This window comes from Frankliniella occidentalis, unplaced genomic scaffold (genome assembly GCF_000697945.3).
Source record: "Frankliniella occidentalis isolate FOCC.00 unplaced genomic scaffold, Focc_3.1 Scaffold4, whole genome shotgun sequence".
Taxonomy (NCBI): Eukaryota; Metazoa; Arthropoda; class Insecta; order Thysanoptera; family Thripidae; genus Frankliniella; species Frankliniella occidentalis.
The window spans coordinates 2705797-2716398 of record NW_026267134.1 but is presented as its reverse complement, the minus strand read 5'-3'; the positions used below and the strand labels follow the sequence as shown (position 1 = coordinate 2716398).

Sequence of the window (10602 nt, the reverse complement as noted above, 5' to 3'; positions counted from 1 at the left end):
GGGCTAACGGGCGCAAGACGTGGACCCTCTGCCTCCGGTGGGCGCTGGGCTGGGCCACCACGGGGCAGCACGGAATACTCCACAGTCTTGCAAAGATCAATCAAAAGGCCGTCAATTGTACGAGAAATGGTCAATTCGATTCAAATCTGGATGACGAATTTTCGTCCAATGACGGTCTCCTGATTGATCTTTGCAGACTGGGCTTCGCGTACAACTAAAGACGCGGGTTTCGCAACGCGAGCGCCTGGTTGTTTGTGCGCCGGGTGAGTGGGAGGAAAATACTTTTATCAGTTGGGATCCACTCCGGTCGGCTCTAAAGACAGAAACAGAGCTGGCGAGCGCGGAGGCCCATCATAGGCAAAGGGAAACCGCGACCAACTCGGAGCCAGGACTGTCACAAAAAATAAAAACAGAGAAAAGGGAGCCTACCAGTACTCTCCCCGACATGGCTTTCCCCGTCTAGTAGCGTTAATTTAGAGGTTTGTCTACACCGAACAGGTTGCGCACATCTGTTCGACACCATGTGTCGCGTCCGGGGGGAAGACTGCCCCTCACAGTCAAAAAGTGACAGCAGTTCTCGACACCCACGACCTACGCCCACGCACGGCTGCGACACCACGAGCGAGGACCATCATACCTTCTTCCCGTTGACGAAAAACACGAGGGTGGACGAGACGATCTGTGCTCCCGGCATGGTGACGATGACGATGTGGTTAATCCAGACAGATGCGGTGTTTTGGTGCGGGGGAACGCGCTCACATGGATCCTCGTCGGCGGCGCGCTGTGTTGCTGTGTAACCCTCACACCGCGAGACCCTCGCTCAGCGCCGGTTATCTCTCAACTGCCTGCGTCTTCTCTGCCCGGCCCGGCCGGCCGCGGCAGGCTAGGCCCTGGCCGCCCTGGCGGAGCAGGCGGAGCACCCCGTGGGGACCGCCGCAGCCCGCAGCCGCCGCTGCAGCCGGGCCGGCTAGCTAAGCCTTCCTTCTCCAGCCGGCTGAATGGAGCTATCCGTTTTCACTCCATCCTCCTTCGGAAAGCGCGCCCCCGCCCCCAGCTTAGTGTGCGTACACAGAAAAACAACCCAGCCAATAAAGGTGGTAAGCGCAATATTCTAAATGCGCTTACTAAACAATATGACAGTAAAAGTTAGCCGTGTGTCGCATAAATTCACTGGGCCAACTCCAGGGATTCTGGGTAGGCAACAAACTCGAAAACGACATCTAAGGTGGATGGGTTGCCTATTTCGAGGGGTAAGAGGGGGGGGGGGGGTGCAATATCCTGACATTCCCTGCAATGTGAAAATGACAGCTCACGTTCATAGACCACTGATTGAACAGTGTGCCAGTAAGCCAGCCACATAGCTCTCCTCTACAACGCCGCTCAATATTATGTGAGCTGTTCGGTGCTGCTCTGCTGCTGCTGCTGCTGCCAGCTGACTCATGTTGTTGTTGATGTTGTTGTTGGTGCCCCCGGAGCAGAAACCAATTTTGAGCTGTCAAAAAACAGACGGCTGCGTCCAGGGCGTGGTCGATTTACATTTAAAGGAGGTAATAACATTAATTGCGTATAATTGTAAGCTGCCCCAAAACTCCTTCACACTTGAGGCTAGATAAATTTGTAACTTTTTAAACCAAGGTACATTTCAGAGGTTAGGAAGGTATCACTTAATAGCGCAGAAGATTGAGGGAGGTAACCAGTGAATTGTCCCGATAAATATCAACTATGACAATCATGACTTATCGCAACAGGCTGTAACATTTTAAGGAATAAAATTTATCATTTTATGAATGAGTATCTAATGCCCTACTTTTAGATTCTATGCATCTTTAACAAATTGATTAAAAAATTGCTACAATTGAACTATGCATGCTTGCTTACTTTTGACATTTAATGGCTGAGTACCATAGTTATCTGGGGACAAGAAAACAAACAACTCAGCAGGTGTGTTACATGTGAGTGCTAATTACAAGTTACATGGTACAGCCTCCAAGTGTCAATTATCTCATCACAGCTGAAGACAGCTTTTAGTCTGCTGAGTGGCTAACTGACAGCTCCATGCACTAGTCTATCTACATAGCTCTGCTCTTGTGCCCATATCAGTTAATCTATATTGGGAGCTTATCACATGACCAATCACATGACCTGTTGATTGATGTCTTTGTCGTTACGCTAACAGATTCTATCAACATGGCTAAGGCACTAGCAAGTCTAAATAAAAAGAGAAAGTCAATTAGTTTTTTACCAAAGCCAAAAATACTTCACTTTGGTAAGAGTGAGGGAGGTCATAGTAAAGGCTCGGAGGGAAAATGAAAATGAGCAAGCATAAGAAGGACTGTTTTCTGATGATTTGTGTTTTCAGGACGTCAAGATGTCTTATTGCGGCGTGACAGTACAAACAGCAATAGAAGAGTAAATGTCAAGACTGTGAAACAAAAGAAGATGGGTAAAACTTCTCGTGTAGTTGTATGTGGTATGGCAGGAGTTGGAAAAACTGCCATTCTTGAGCAACTGATTTTTGGAAATATCACACCTTCAACAGTATGTATCCATCATCCATCACCCAAAGTGTTACAGTGGAGAAAGTTATTTAAATTTCTTGCTTTGATTTTTTTAGGAGTCATACCCAACAATTGAAGATATTTATGTGGCTAATGTAGAAACAGAACGTGGAACAAGAGAAAAGATGCGCTTGTATGATACTGCAGGATTACCCCCTTTGTCAGGACCAAATGCTTCATCAAATGCATTTCAACAACAGCAGCAGCAGCAACTCGCAAAGCAACTGTTGGGCCTCACGGAGGGTTATGTGCTAATATATGACCCTGCCAAACCTGAATCTTTTGAATGTTTGCTCCCATTAAAGAGGGACATTGACAAGAATCGAGATAAAAAAGAGGTATGCTATATTTGTACTACAGTAAAAACAAATTAAATTGTCTTGTTTTAATAATTATGATAAATTTTAATCAAATTAAATTACAGGTAGCTACAATTGTTCTAGCCAACCGAATCAGGGTGTTTAACAGTAGTTTCACTGGCTCAGGAAATGAAACTCCACCCCCAGCAAATTTGACTGCCGCAGCTACCCTTAATAAAGCAAATACTTGGGCATTGAAAGAGCATATAAAGCACTTTGAAGTGAATGCAATGGAAAGAGCATCACTTTTGGAGCCTTTTGTGTACTTAGCAACCAAATTAAATCCACCCCAAAACAAAAGTTCCTTCCCACAGCTGAGTATGGTGAGGAAATCAATATCTAACCGTCCAGAAGCAGCACAATAAGTGCAGTGTTTTGCTTAGCAATCATCATCAATTATTAATTATGCATTGCCCTTGTTCTGAAAATTGGAAACTATAATGTAATTTTTTTTTCTGTGATAAAAGTTATAAGGTAAAGAACTTAATTGTTCAGATTAGAAATATTTACAGTAAAAAGCCTCAATGTGATAAATAAAACATTCCTTTCAACTAAACATGAAAATACATGCATTTCTGTTGCTGATTCAACAGCGAGACCGTTTTAACAGTGATGAAATAAAAAAATCAAACCGTACTTTACTTTACTTTGGTCTTCCTCTGTAACTGCCACCTTTCTTTCCCCTTTTATTGGGAGTATTTTTACTGTCTACTTCAGACTGAAAAGAAAAAAATTGTTTCCATTATTCCCTTCAATCTCTCCTGGGAACTTTAACTTAAGAGAAAACAATGATACTAACCTTTCTTTTCTTAGGTCCAGCATTTGGACTTTGCAAAACTTTAAAGAAACCATCTAGACGACCTTGGGTTGTGCCTGATCGAGCTTTGGCAAGTTTTTTGGCTCCATTCCTAACTCTCTCTTCATTGAAATTTTTGTCACCACACAGATACTTCACAAGACCCTCTTCATCAGGTTCAGACCACTTCAACTGCAACAGAAATTATGACTTTTAATAATGGTCAGATTCCTAAAGGATATATTACACAGTGATAAAACTTACATCAACCGTCTCCGGATCTGCAACTTCAGGTTCAATAAAGAGTCTTCGGGCTTCCTTGTAAGGCCAATTTTCAGGGACAGGGTATTTATTCTTATCTAACTTCTCAAGAATTGTTTCAATATTTCTGTGTTGTTTAATGAGCTCTATGGCACGCTTGGGACCCACACCTCGAATACTATCACAATAATCACAACCAAGAAGAATGCAGAGATCAATAAACTCATCACGGGTAAGTTCTAATTCTTCTAGCACTTTATCAAAATGGAATTCTTGAATTGGCATTTTCCTAGCTTCACTAAATGTCAGGTGACGTAAGAGGACAGAAGAGCCAAATGTAAGGGCATCCATATCCTCTGTTGCTGTTGCATACACCTTGCCAGATTTTGCCATTGCTGCGCATTGGGCTTCTGCTTCACAAGGAGCCTAGGGACACAAGCAAGAATTAAATATAGTGAAAGTGTACAGAGGAAACATTTTAACCATATTCTTCAGTTTAAGTCTTCAATGACATCTTACATCAATGTATGGAACACCCATTAGCTTTAGAAGTTCTTTGCAGTCCTCACCATGTTGTTTAGTTACTTTCACAAGACGTCTGTTAAATTTGTCGATGTTTTCAGCATCACCTGACAAGGGGCAGTCATACAATTAGCTAAGTAGTTTTGATGAATGGCTGTAAAATACTCCATTTACTGCTACACCAACCTGCCTCTTCAGCCTTCTGTAAAGACTTCTGAGCTTCCTCTCGTCTTTCAGCTCTTTTATTTAACTCTCCTGATTTCATTTCTGGTGGTTTCCCATCAAAAACGTATACTGGTTTGATACCATTTTCCACAAGTCGAATTGTTCGATAAAATGTTCCCATAAGGTGGCTTAACGAAAAAATTTACAGAGAATAACCTTTTGAACGGCATTTTCAGATAAAGACATAAGAAGGAATTGTTTTCATCGATTGTAATGAAAATTACCTGGTTGTCTCACCAGAAGCATCTGTAAGTTGGGCACCTTCACTTCTGACAGCAATTAAAAATTGGTATAAACTCATCGATGCATCAATGGCAACTTTACGGCCTGTAACAAGGAGGTGAGGATAAAGATAGACAGTGAGAAGAGTTATAACGTCAATTCTGCAAATTTGTGAAATGAACAACAAGCATGGGTCCGTGATAACCTGAATCAAACCCGGCGGGCATTCTTACCAAAGTAGTTTTTCATTTCATTTTCCTTGACAGCGCCGGGCGCCACATCGGCAATGAGTTTAGACAATCCTTGAATTCCCATGATGCTAGAACTCGTGCTAAATTGGTGCGAGATAAATACAGAGAAGCAAACAACTTTTGATCTGGCGCCAAACATCAAAACAAAACAGCTCGCCGCCACTCGCCTTTGTTGAAAGGAGTAGAAAGTTTTTCATATCATTTCTTGAACGAAGAGTGGTGGGGAAGTTGGCGTCACATTCACATACGAGCGGCAGAAGGGAGAACGTACTCGAGGGGTAGCTACGCGGTTTCCGGGCTTTCCGTCAATACTCCAGGCTCGAGCAGGGTGTGTCGCCATCGTCGTTGTATCCGTGGGAGGGTTGTAGAAAAGTCAGTACCCTGCCACGCGTGTAAATGTAAGTTCGCAGCACCCAGGTAAAGGTTTCCCCACAATATACGTTAACACACTCCTTGCGACGAGACCACTATGTCTTATATCACTGGCACCAAAAATGAGCCGCAAGGACGCTGATGACAGCGCGATAGCGCCTACGGAGGGTTGGGTAGGCCAACCCGCCAAACAGCCGTGTGAAGCCGGTGGCCCGCCCGGAGCGCCCAAGCAGTGCGGTCGCTTTTAGAGCAAGAGGACTTTTGACGCCCAGCAACGTTCCCATGCGAAAATGGATACATTTATTGCAGGCACTTTGAAATGCAGGAATACACGACCACTTCGCTATAAGATATTTTCGACCGATTCCTGCAACAATAATCAGAGAATCAGAGACATAGAGAACGACTTAATTCGTCGGCGTGAAAAATACAAATAAAACGTTAAGCGGGAGGAATAATGGTGGGCAGAGAAAGGTGTACATGGTGCTCGCTCTGCTACACCCACCGCCGCAAGCACACACGGCACACCATTCCAGACGGACAAAGCACGAGGATGGCGTGCCGCGTCGGACCAAACCCCAGACGGGGGCGGGGCGGGCGGGCGAGGGAGTGGATGGAGTAAAGAGGAAGGAAGGAAGAGCGATGGACCGCCACGCCGCGCCACGACGCGGACAAGGATCCCCCAGGATGGCCGCGGGGCAGGGCTCTGCCCTCCCAACCCATCCTGATGGCATGCCATCCTGGTACCCCCCCCCCCCCTCACGGTCTCCCTTCGCTCTCCACAACTCGCAGGAGGTATTAAAGGCGGCGCGTACGAATCGCCAGCGACGCGCAGAGCCGCGGGTATCCTCCTCCTCCTGGAGTGGAGAGGGGCTCCAGGAGGAGGAAGAGGAGAAGCAGCGCCGCAGGGCGACTTCCCCGGAAGCAGCCCGGAGCGGAGCCGCTGCGCTGCGGCTGGCCACCGGAAGTGGAGAGCGAGCAGCGGCGACGCTCCTCCTTCTTCGCTTGGTCTCTCAGACCGCCTCTCAGACCGTCTCCCAGACGGGCCCGCGACCACGGACTGGACGAGACGCGCGGATGGTAAGTAGTGGCCCCCCCCTCCTGGTCTGCGACAGGTGCTCGTGCGGGGACCCGCGGGACAACAACGCCGCAGCGGGAAAACTACCCCTCTTCTGATCCCTCTCACCTGGCCCGGTCGGCCGTCTATCTCCCCCTCATCTGTAGGGGTGCATAAGCCATCTCCCGTCGGGCGGGAGGGGTGGGGCGGTGTGGGGTGGCGGCGCTGTGTCCGTGCAGCCGTCGGGTACCCACGGTACCACGGCGTACCCTCCGCGCGGGGGACGCAATGGGTACGCTGCGGCGGCACACCCCCCGGGGCGGGGTAGCCACCCGATGCAGCAGCAGCAGCGACGGGGTCCATCGGGTTCGTTTACACAAGCCTGGGCACCCGGAGCGCGGCCAAGTCGGCGTCACGCTCGGGTAGCCTGCGGTGCCCGGCGGGTACCCGGCCGCCGTGTGGGTAGCAGTGGGTGCTCCCCCACCTCCACCTTCAGCTCCGCGCGCTCCGCAGTACGGCAGCCGGTTTGCTCGCCCGTTCGCTCCATGGACCGTCCCGGCAAACACCGTGCGGGAGAAAGGAGTGAGGGAATATGAGGGACGTGCACAAATTACACTGATTTTTTTTGTACGGCGCTCCATTTGGATTCCGTACCGTAAACAGATAAGTTTGACGCGCAAATGATGAAGTTATTATCCTCGTAAGTATTAATTTTGAACTTAGGAAGCCAGTTTTAACAAAAGCTCGTTTCTAAGCCAACTTCTATTGCGGCTCTCATTTACGGGGCTGTGAGAAAAGTCACCCACTTGGAGAGAGTGTAATTCGTGAACGATCATCAAACGAACGTTTTCCTCATGTACCGGCACGAGAGCACGAGAGAGGAGAACCCCGCTGCTGCGGGGGCGGGAAGCCTCTCTGTGAAAAGTGCAGCACTGCGAACGGTGGTGGTGGTGGCGGCAGGTGGAGCCACCCCGGCGGGCCCGGGGGGATGGGGTATGATGGGGGATGCGGAGCGACGCGTCGGTTGCAACGACACCCCATCACCCGCGGCACCGGCCCCGCCGCCTGCGCCGCGCCTGTGTGCGTGTGAGCCGACCACGCCACGCCACGCCACCGCCCACGCCCGATAATGGAAGTGCAGCGAAAACAGATGGGAGTGCGTCGCACAGCGTAGCTCAGGGACGACGACGCCCGTAGGCCCCCTAGCCTGGCGTCGCGATGCTGTCAGTCCCGCGCTCCGGGAAAGAAAAAGGAAGGCACGTGTAAAAGCCCGTGCAGGGCCCGCGTGTCCCGCGAGCGGGTTTCTGAGAGGCTCCACCGACGCTCTGCCCGCCTCCTCCGCCTCCCCCACTGCCCCGGGCCCGCGCCGCAGCCATCTTGAAGAGGCCAGTAAAAGAAGGAAACGAGATGACCAGACAGGCTCTGCCCCGCCCGGCCCGGCCCACTCTGGGAACACACTCATCTCCATGATGGTACCCGACCGGGTACTCACTGGCTGGACACGGGCGCCCTGAGCCATGACGGCGGCGGCGTGGCGCGTCTGGACGGGACGGGGAGCAGAGGAGCAGGAAGGGAGGTGAGGCGGGGGCGGCAAAGCGGCGCCCCTCGGCATGACCTCAGACATAACCGTCGTCGTCGTCGCCAGCATCGCCAGACGTCGTCGGCCGTCGCGACGCCTGGTGTCGCCCGTGAGCGTCATGATCACTGCTTGCAGCAGCAGCAGCGTCGAGCGCAGCGGTCATCACCTCGTGGAGCCCGCGGGCGCTGAACTGCTCCCGCGCGCCGCGCGGAGCAGCCGCGGCTCTCAGTCTCGCATGAGTGCCATAGGAGAGGAACTTGGGGGCCCTCGCGTCCAGCAGCTGGCTCTCTAGGACCAGAGGAGGTGGATAGAGGGGCGAGGGACGGCCAAGAGGGTGTGTGTGAGGGAGATGGATGGGAGGAGAGAGGGAGGGGAGGAGAGAGGGAGAGAGAACGAGCAGCGTGAGGCGGGTTGGCGGATCAGCAGAGGGAGAGACGGGAAGAAAAAGACAAAGATCTCTTCGTGCAGCGGCCGAGCTCTGCGGAGGTACGTCCTGCCACCACCGGCTCGTTTTCGCTGATCGCCAAGACAACGACGCGCCTCCAGGCCGCCTCCAGGCTCCCCACCGCTGCTCGCCCGTCCAGTTTTCCATCATTACTCCGAAACGCAACGTTCAGAGAAACGTTTCCAGGAGGGAACGAGATGGAGAGAGGGAGGGAGAGAGAGAGAGATGAGGGGGACGAAGGAGGCGGACACTCGCTCCGCCTGCTCCGGCCTGCTCCGCGCCGGCCCGTTCTGCTCCAGTGCGCGCCCCGGATGCACCCGGCTGTATAAAAGTGTGTATGAAGTCGGCGGGCCGCTCCGGGCCGGCTGCCTCCGCCGTGGGCTCCGCCATCAACATGCCCCCCGTCTCGATCTCCGCGTCGGAGGAAGAGAGGGCCTGTTCCGTGTAAAGGGTGTTGCCCGCAGGCGGCCGCCCCCTGGGCCTGGGCTTGCCTCGCACGGTGTGCTCGGGCCGCCGACCGTTGGGCGTCAGCCCGGCGGGTAGGCAATCCAACGGACAGCGGGGCGCGGCGGGACAGACTACCTCTCAGGCTGTCGCAGCGAGACGCTCGAGCGTCTGCTCGCGATAAGCCTCAGACATACTTGGGATGGGCGGGGCATCCCTGCGGCCCCAGGAGGCCTCCCGGCGGCTGAGCATCCCATCCCCCGTCCTGGTGCCGGACTTTTGAGACGACGTCCCCCTCAGAGAACACGGGTTTGACATCTCCATCACCGGCCACGTACCTATCGCTCTCGCTCCGTCTCACTCGCACTCCCCCGGGGCCCGGGGGACACACCCAACCCCTTCTATCTCCCTCTCGCTCGCTCTCGTTACGAGCCGCTGCTGCTGGTGGCACAACAGCCCAGCCAGCAACAGCAGCCCGAGCCGTTCCAGTTCGATTGTAATGGCATGTTTTGACTCTGCTGGAGCCCGGCGGGTGGGGCGAGGGCACGGGGAGGAGGACTGCCGTCTGCAACACGCCCGCCGTCGCCAGGATGAGGACGACTTCTTTCTCCCATCACGTCTAGACCCGACCAGATAATATGCTCTCCCATGCCATTCTTTTAGATATGACCCGGGACCGTAGCAAATTCTTCCTCAGACTCCGCTTTCCGCTGGCGGCCGGCAGCGAGGACGTGGTGCTGCAAAATACCCCCCACCCCCGCCGATTTCGGCAAAAATTAATAATAATGATGATGATGATGATAAATAAAAAGGGTGGTATTGTCAGTTTTTATCTCTCCAGGCCGGTCTTCATTTCCTCCGGCGCTCCTCCTCCTCCTCCTGCTGCTGCTGCTGCCGCTGGTCTCTCCGGGGCTGACCTTGACCATGGCTGGCTGCTCTCCGGGCGGCTGGTGGCGGGGCGGGGCGGGGCGCGGCGGCCATCTTTACGGCGCTGATGACTTGGTGGACCCCCGCGGTCTGACTGCTCGCCTCCTCTCTTCCTCTCCACTCCGTCCGGCCACCGTCCGGCCGTCCAGGCCCAACGCCCGCCAAACTGGATACTAACTGCCTCAAATCCTTATTCCAAAACCCATTGTGCTTCGCTTCCCGGGCCCCCGGGGGGTTCAGCGCTGCGGAAACATCCTTGAGCGGCGACGGGCGTCCTGTCGGGATAGCTGGGCTTGGACAACAAGCACGTGCACCGCTATATATACTCGACCAGGGTGGTGACCACTCTGGTGTCCATGTCGATGTAGTATCCCATTGTAAGACACCTGTAAACAACACGCTGTTGCCCGGCTCGTGACGCACCCTGATTCCCTGAACGCTGCTCGGGCTGCTCTCCCGGGGGTCCGGGGCGGACGGGGGTGGGCCGTCCCCAGCGGCAGCAGGCGCAGGCCGGTCCGTGCCGGGGCCAGCTTGTCCTTCGGAAGGTGCCACTGGGTCGGGGACCGCAGGGCAGGGCTCCGGCG

The 10602-nt window shown here is 52.9% G+C and overlaps 3 protein-coding genes across 4 annotated transcripts in view; 1 reads left to right on the top strand and 2 right to left on the bottom strand.

The window, feature by feature from the left end:
- The window catches only part of LOC113202160 (xanthine dehydrogenase), a gene marked incomplete at its 5' end in the record, with an annotated part of 26213 nt that extends 25492 nt beyond the window's left edge, over positions 1–721 (bottom strand). Inside the window, 1 exon segment of the mRNA XM_052267411.1 lies at positions 638–721. Coding sequence (XP_052123371.1) covers positions 638–694 — 57 coding nt within the window.
- Positions 722–1396: 675 nt separating this feature from the next.
- LOC113202180 (NF-kappa-B inhibitor-interacting Ras-like protein) lies at positions 1397–3563 on the top strand. Of its 2 annotated transcripts, none has more exons than XM_026416285.2 (4): positions 1397–1547; positions 2360–2538; positions 2615–2896; positions 2983–3563. In XM_026416285.2, the coding sequence occupies exons 2-4, from the start codon at positions 2440–2442 to the stop codon at positions 3280–3282; spliced, it is 681 nt and encodes a 226-aa protein (XP_026272070.1). In that variant the 5' UTR covers positions 1397–1547; positions 2360–2439; the 3' UTR covers positions 3283–3563. The 2 variants fall into 2 exon arrangements, with proteins under 2 accessions (XP_026272070.1, XP_026272069.1); XM_026416284.2 differs by lacking the exon at positions 1397–1547 and adding an exon at positions 2077–2266.
- Positions 3445–5381, bottom strand: LOC113202179 (flap endonuclease 1-like). Its single transcript, XM_026416283.2, has 7 exons — positions 5177–5381; positions 4946–5048; positions 4683–4849; positions 4494–4603; positions 3978–4400; positions 3717–3905; positions 3445–3635 (listed from the first exon to the last, which is right to left on the bottom strand). Exons 1-7 carry the CDS (start codon positions 5331–5333, stop codon positions 3561–3563), a joined length of 1224 nt encoding a protein of 407 aa, XP_026272068.1. The 5' UTR covers positions 5334–5381; the 3' UTR covers positions 3445–3560.
- Positions 5382–10602: the final 5221 nt, after the last annotated feature.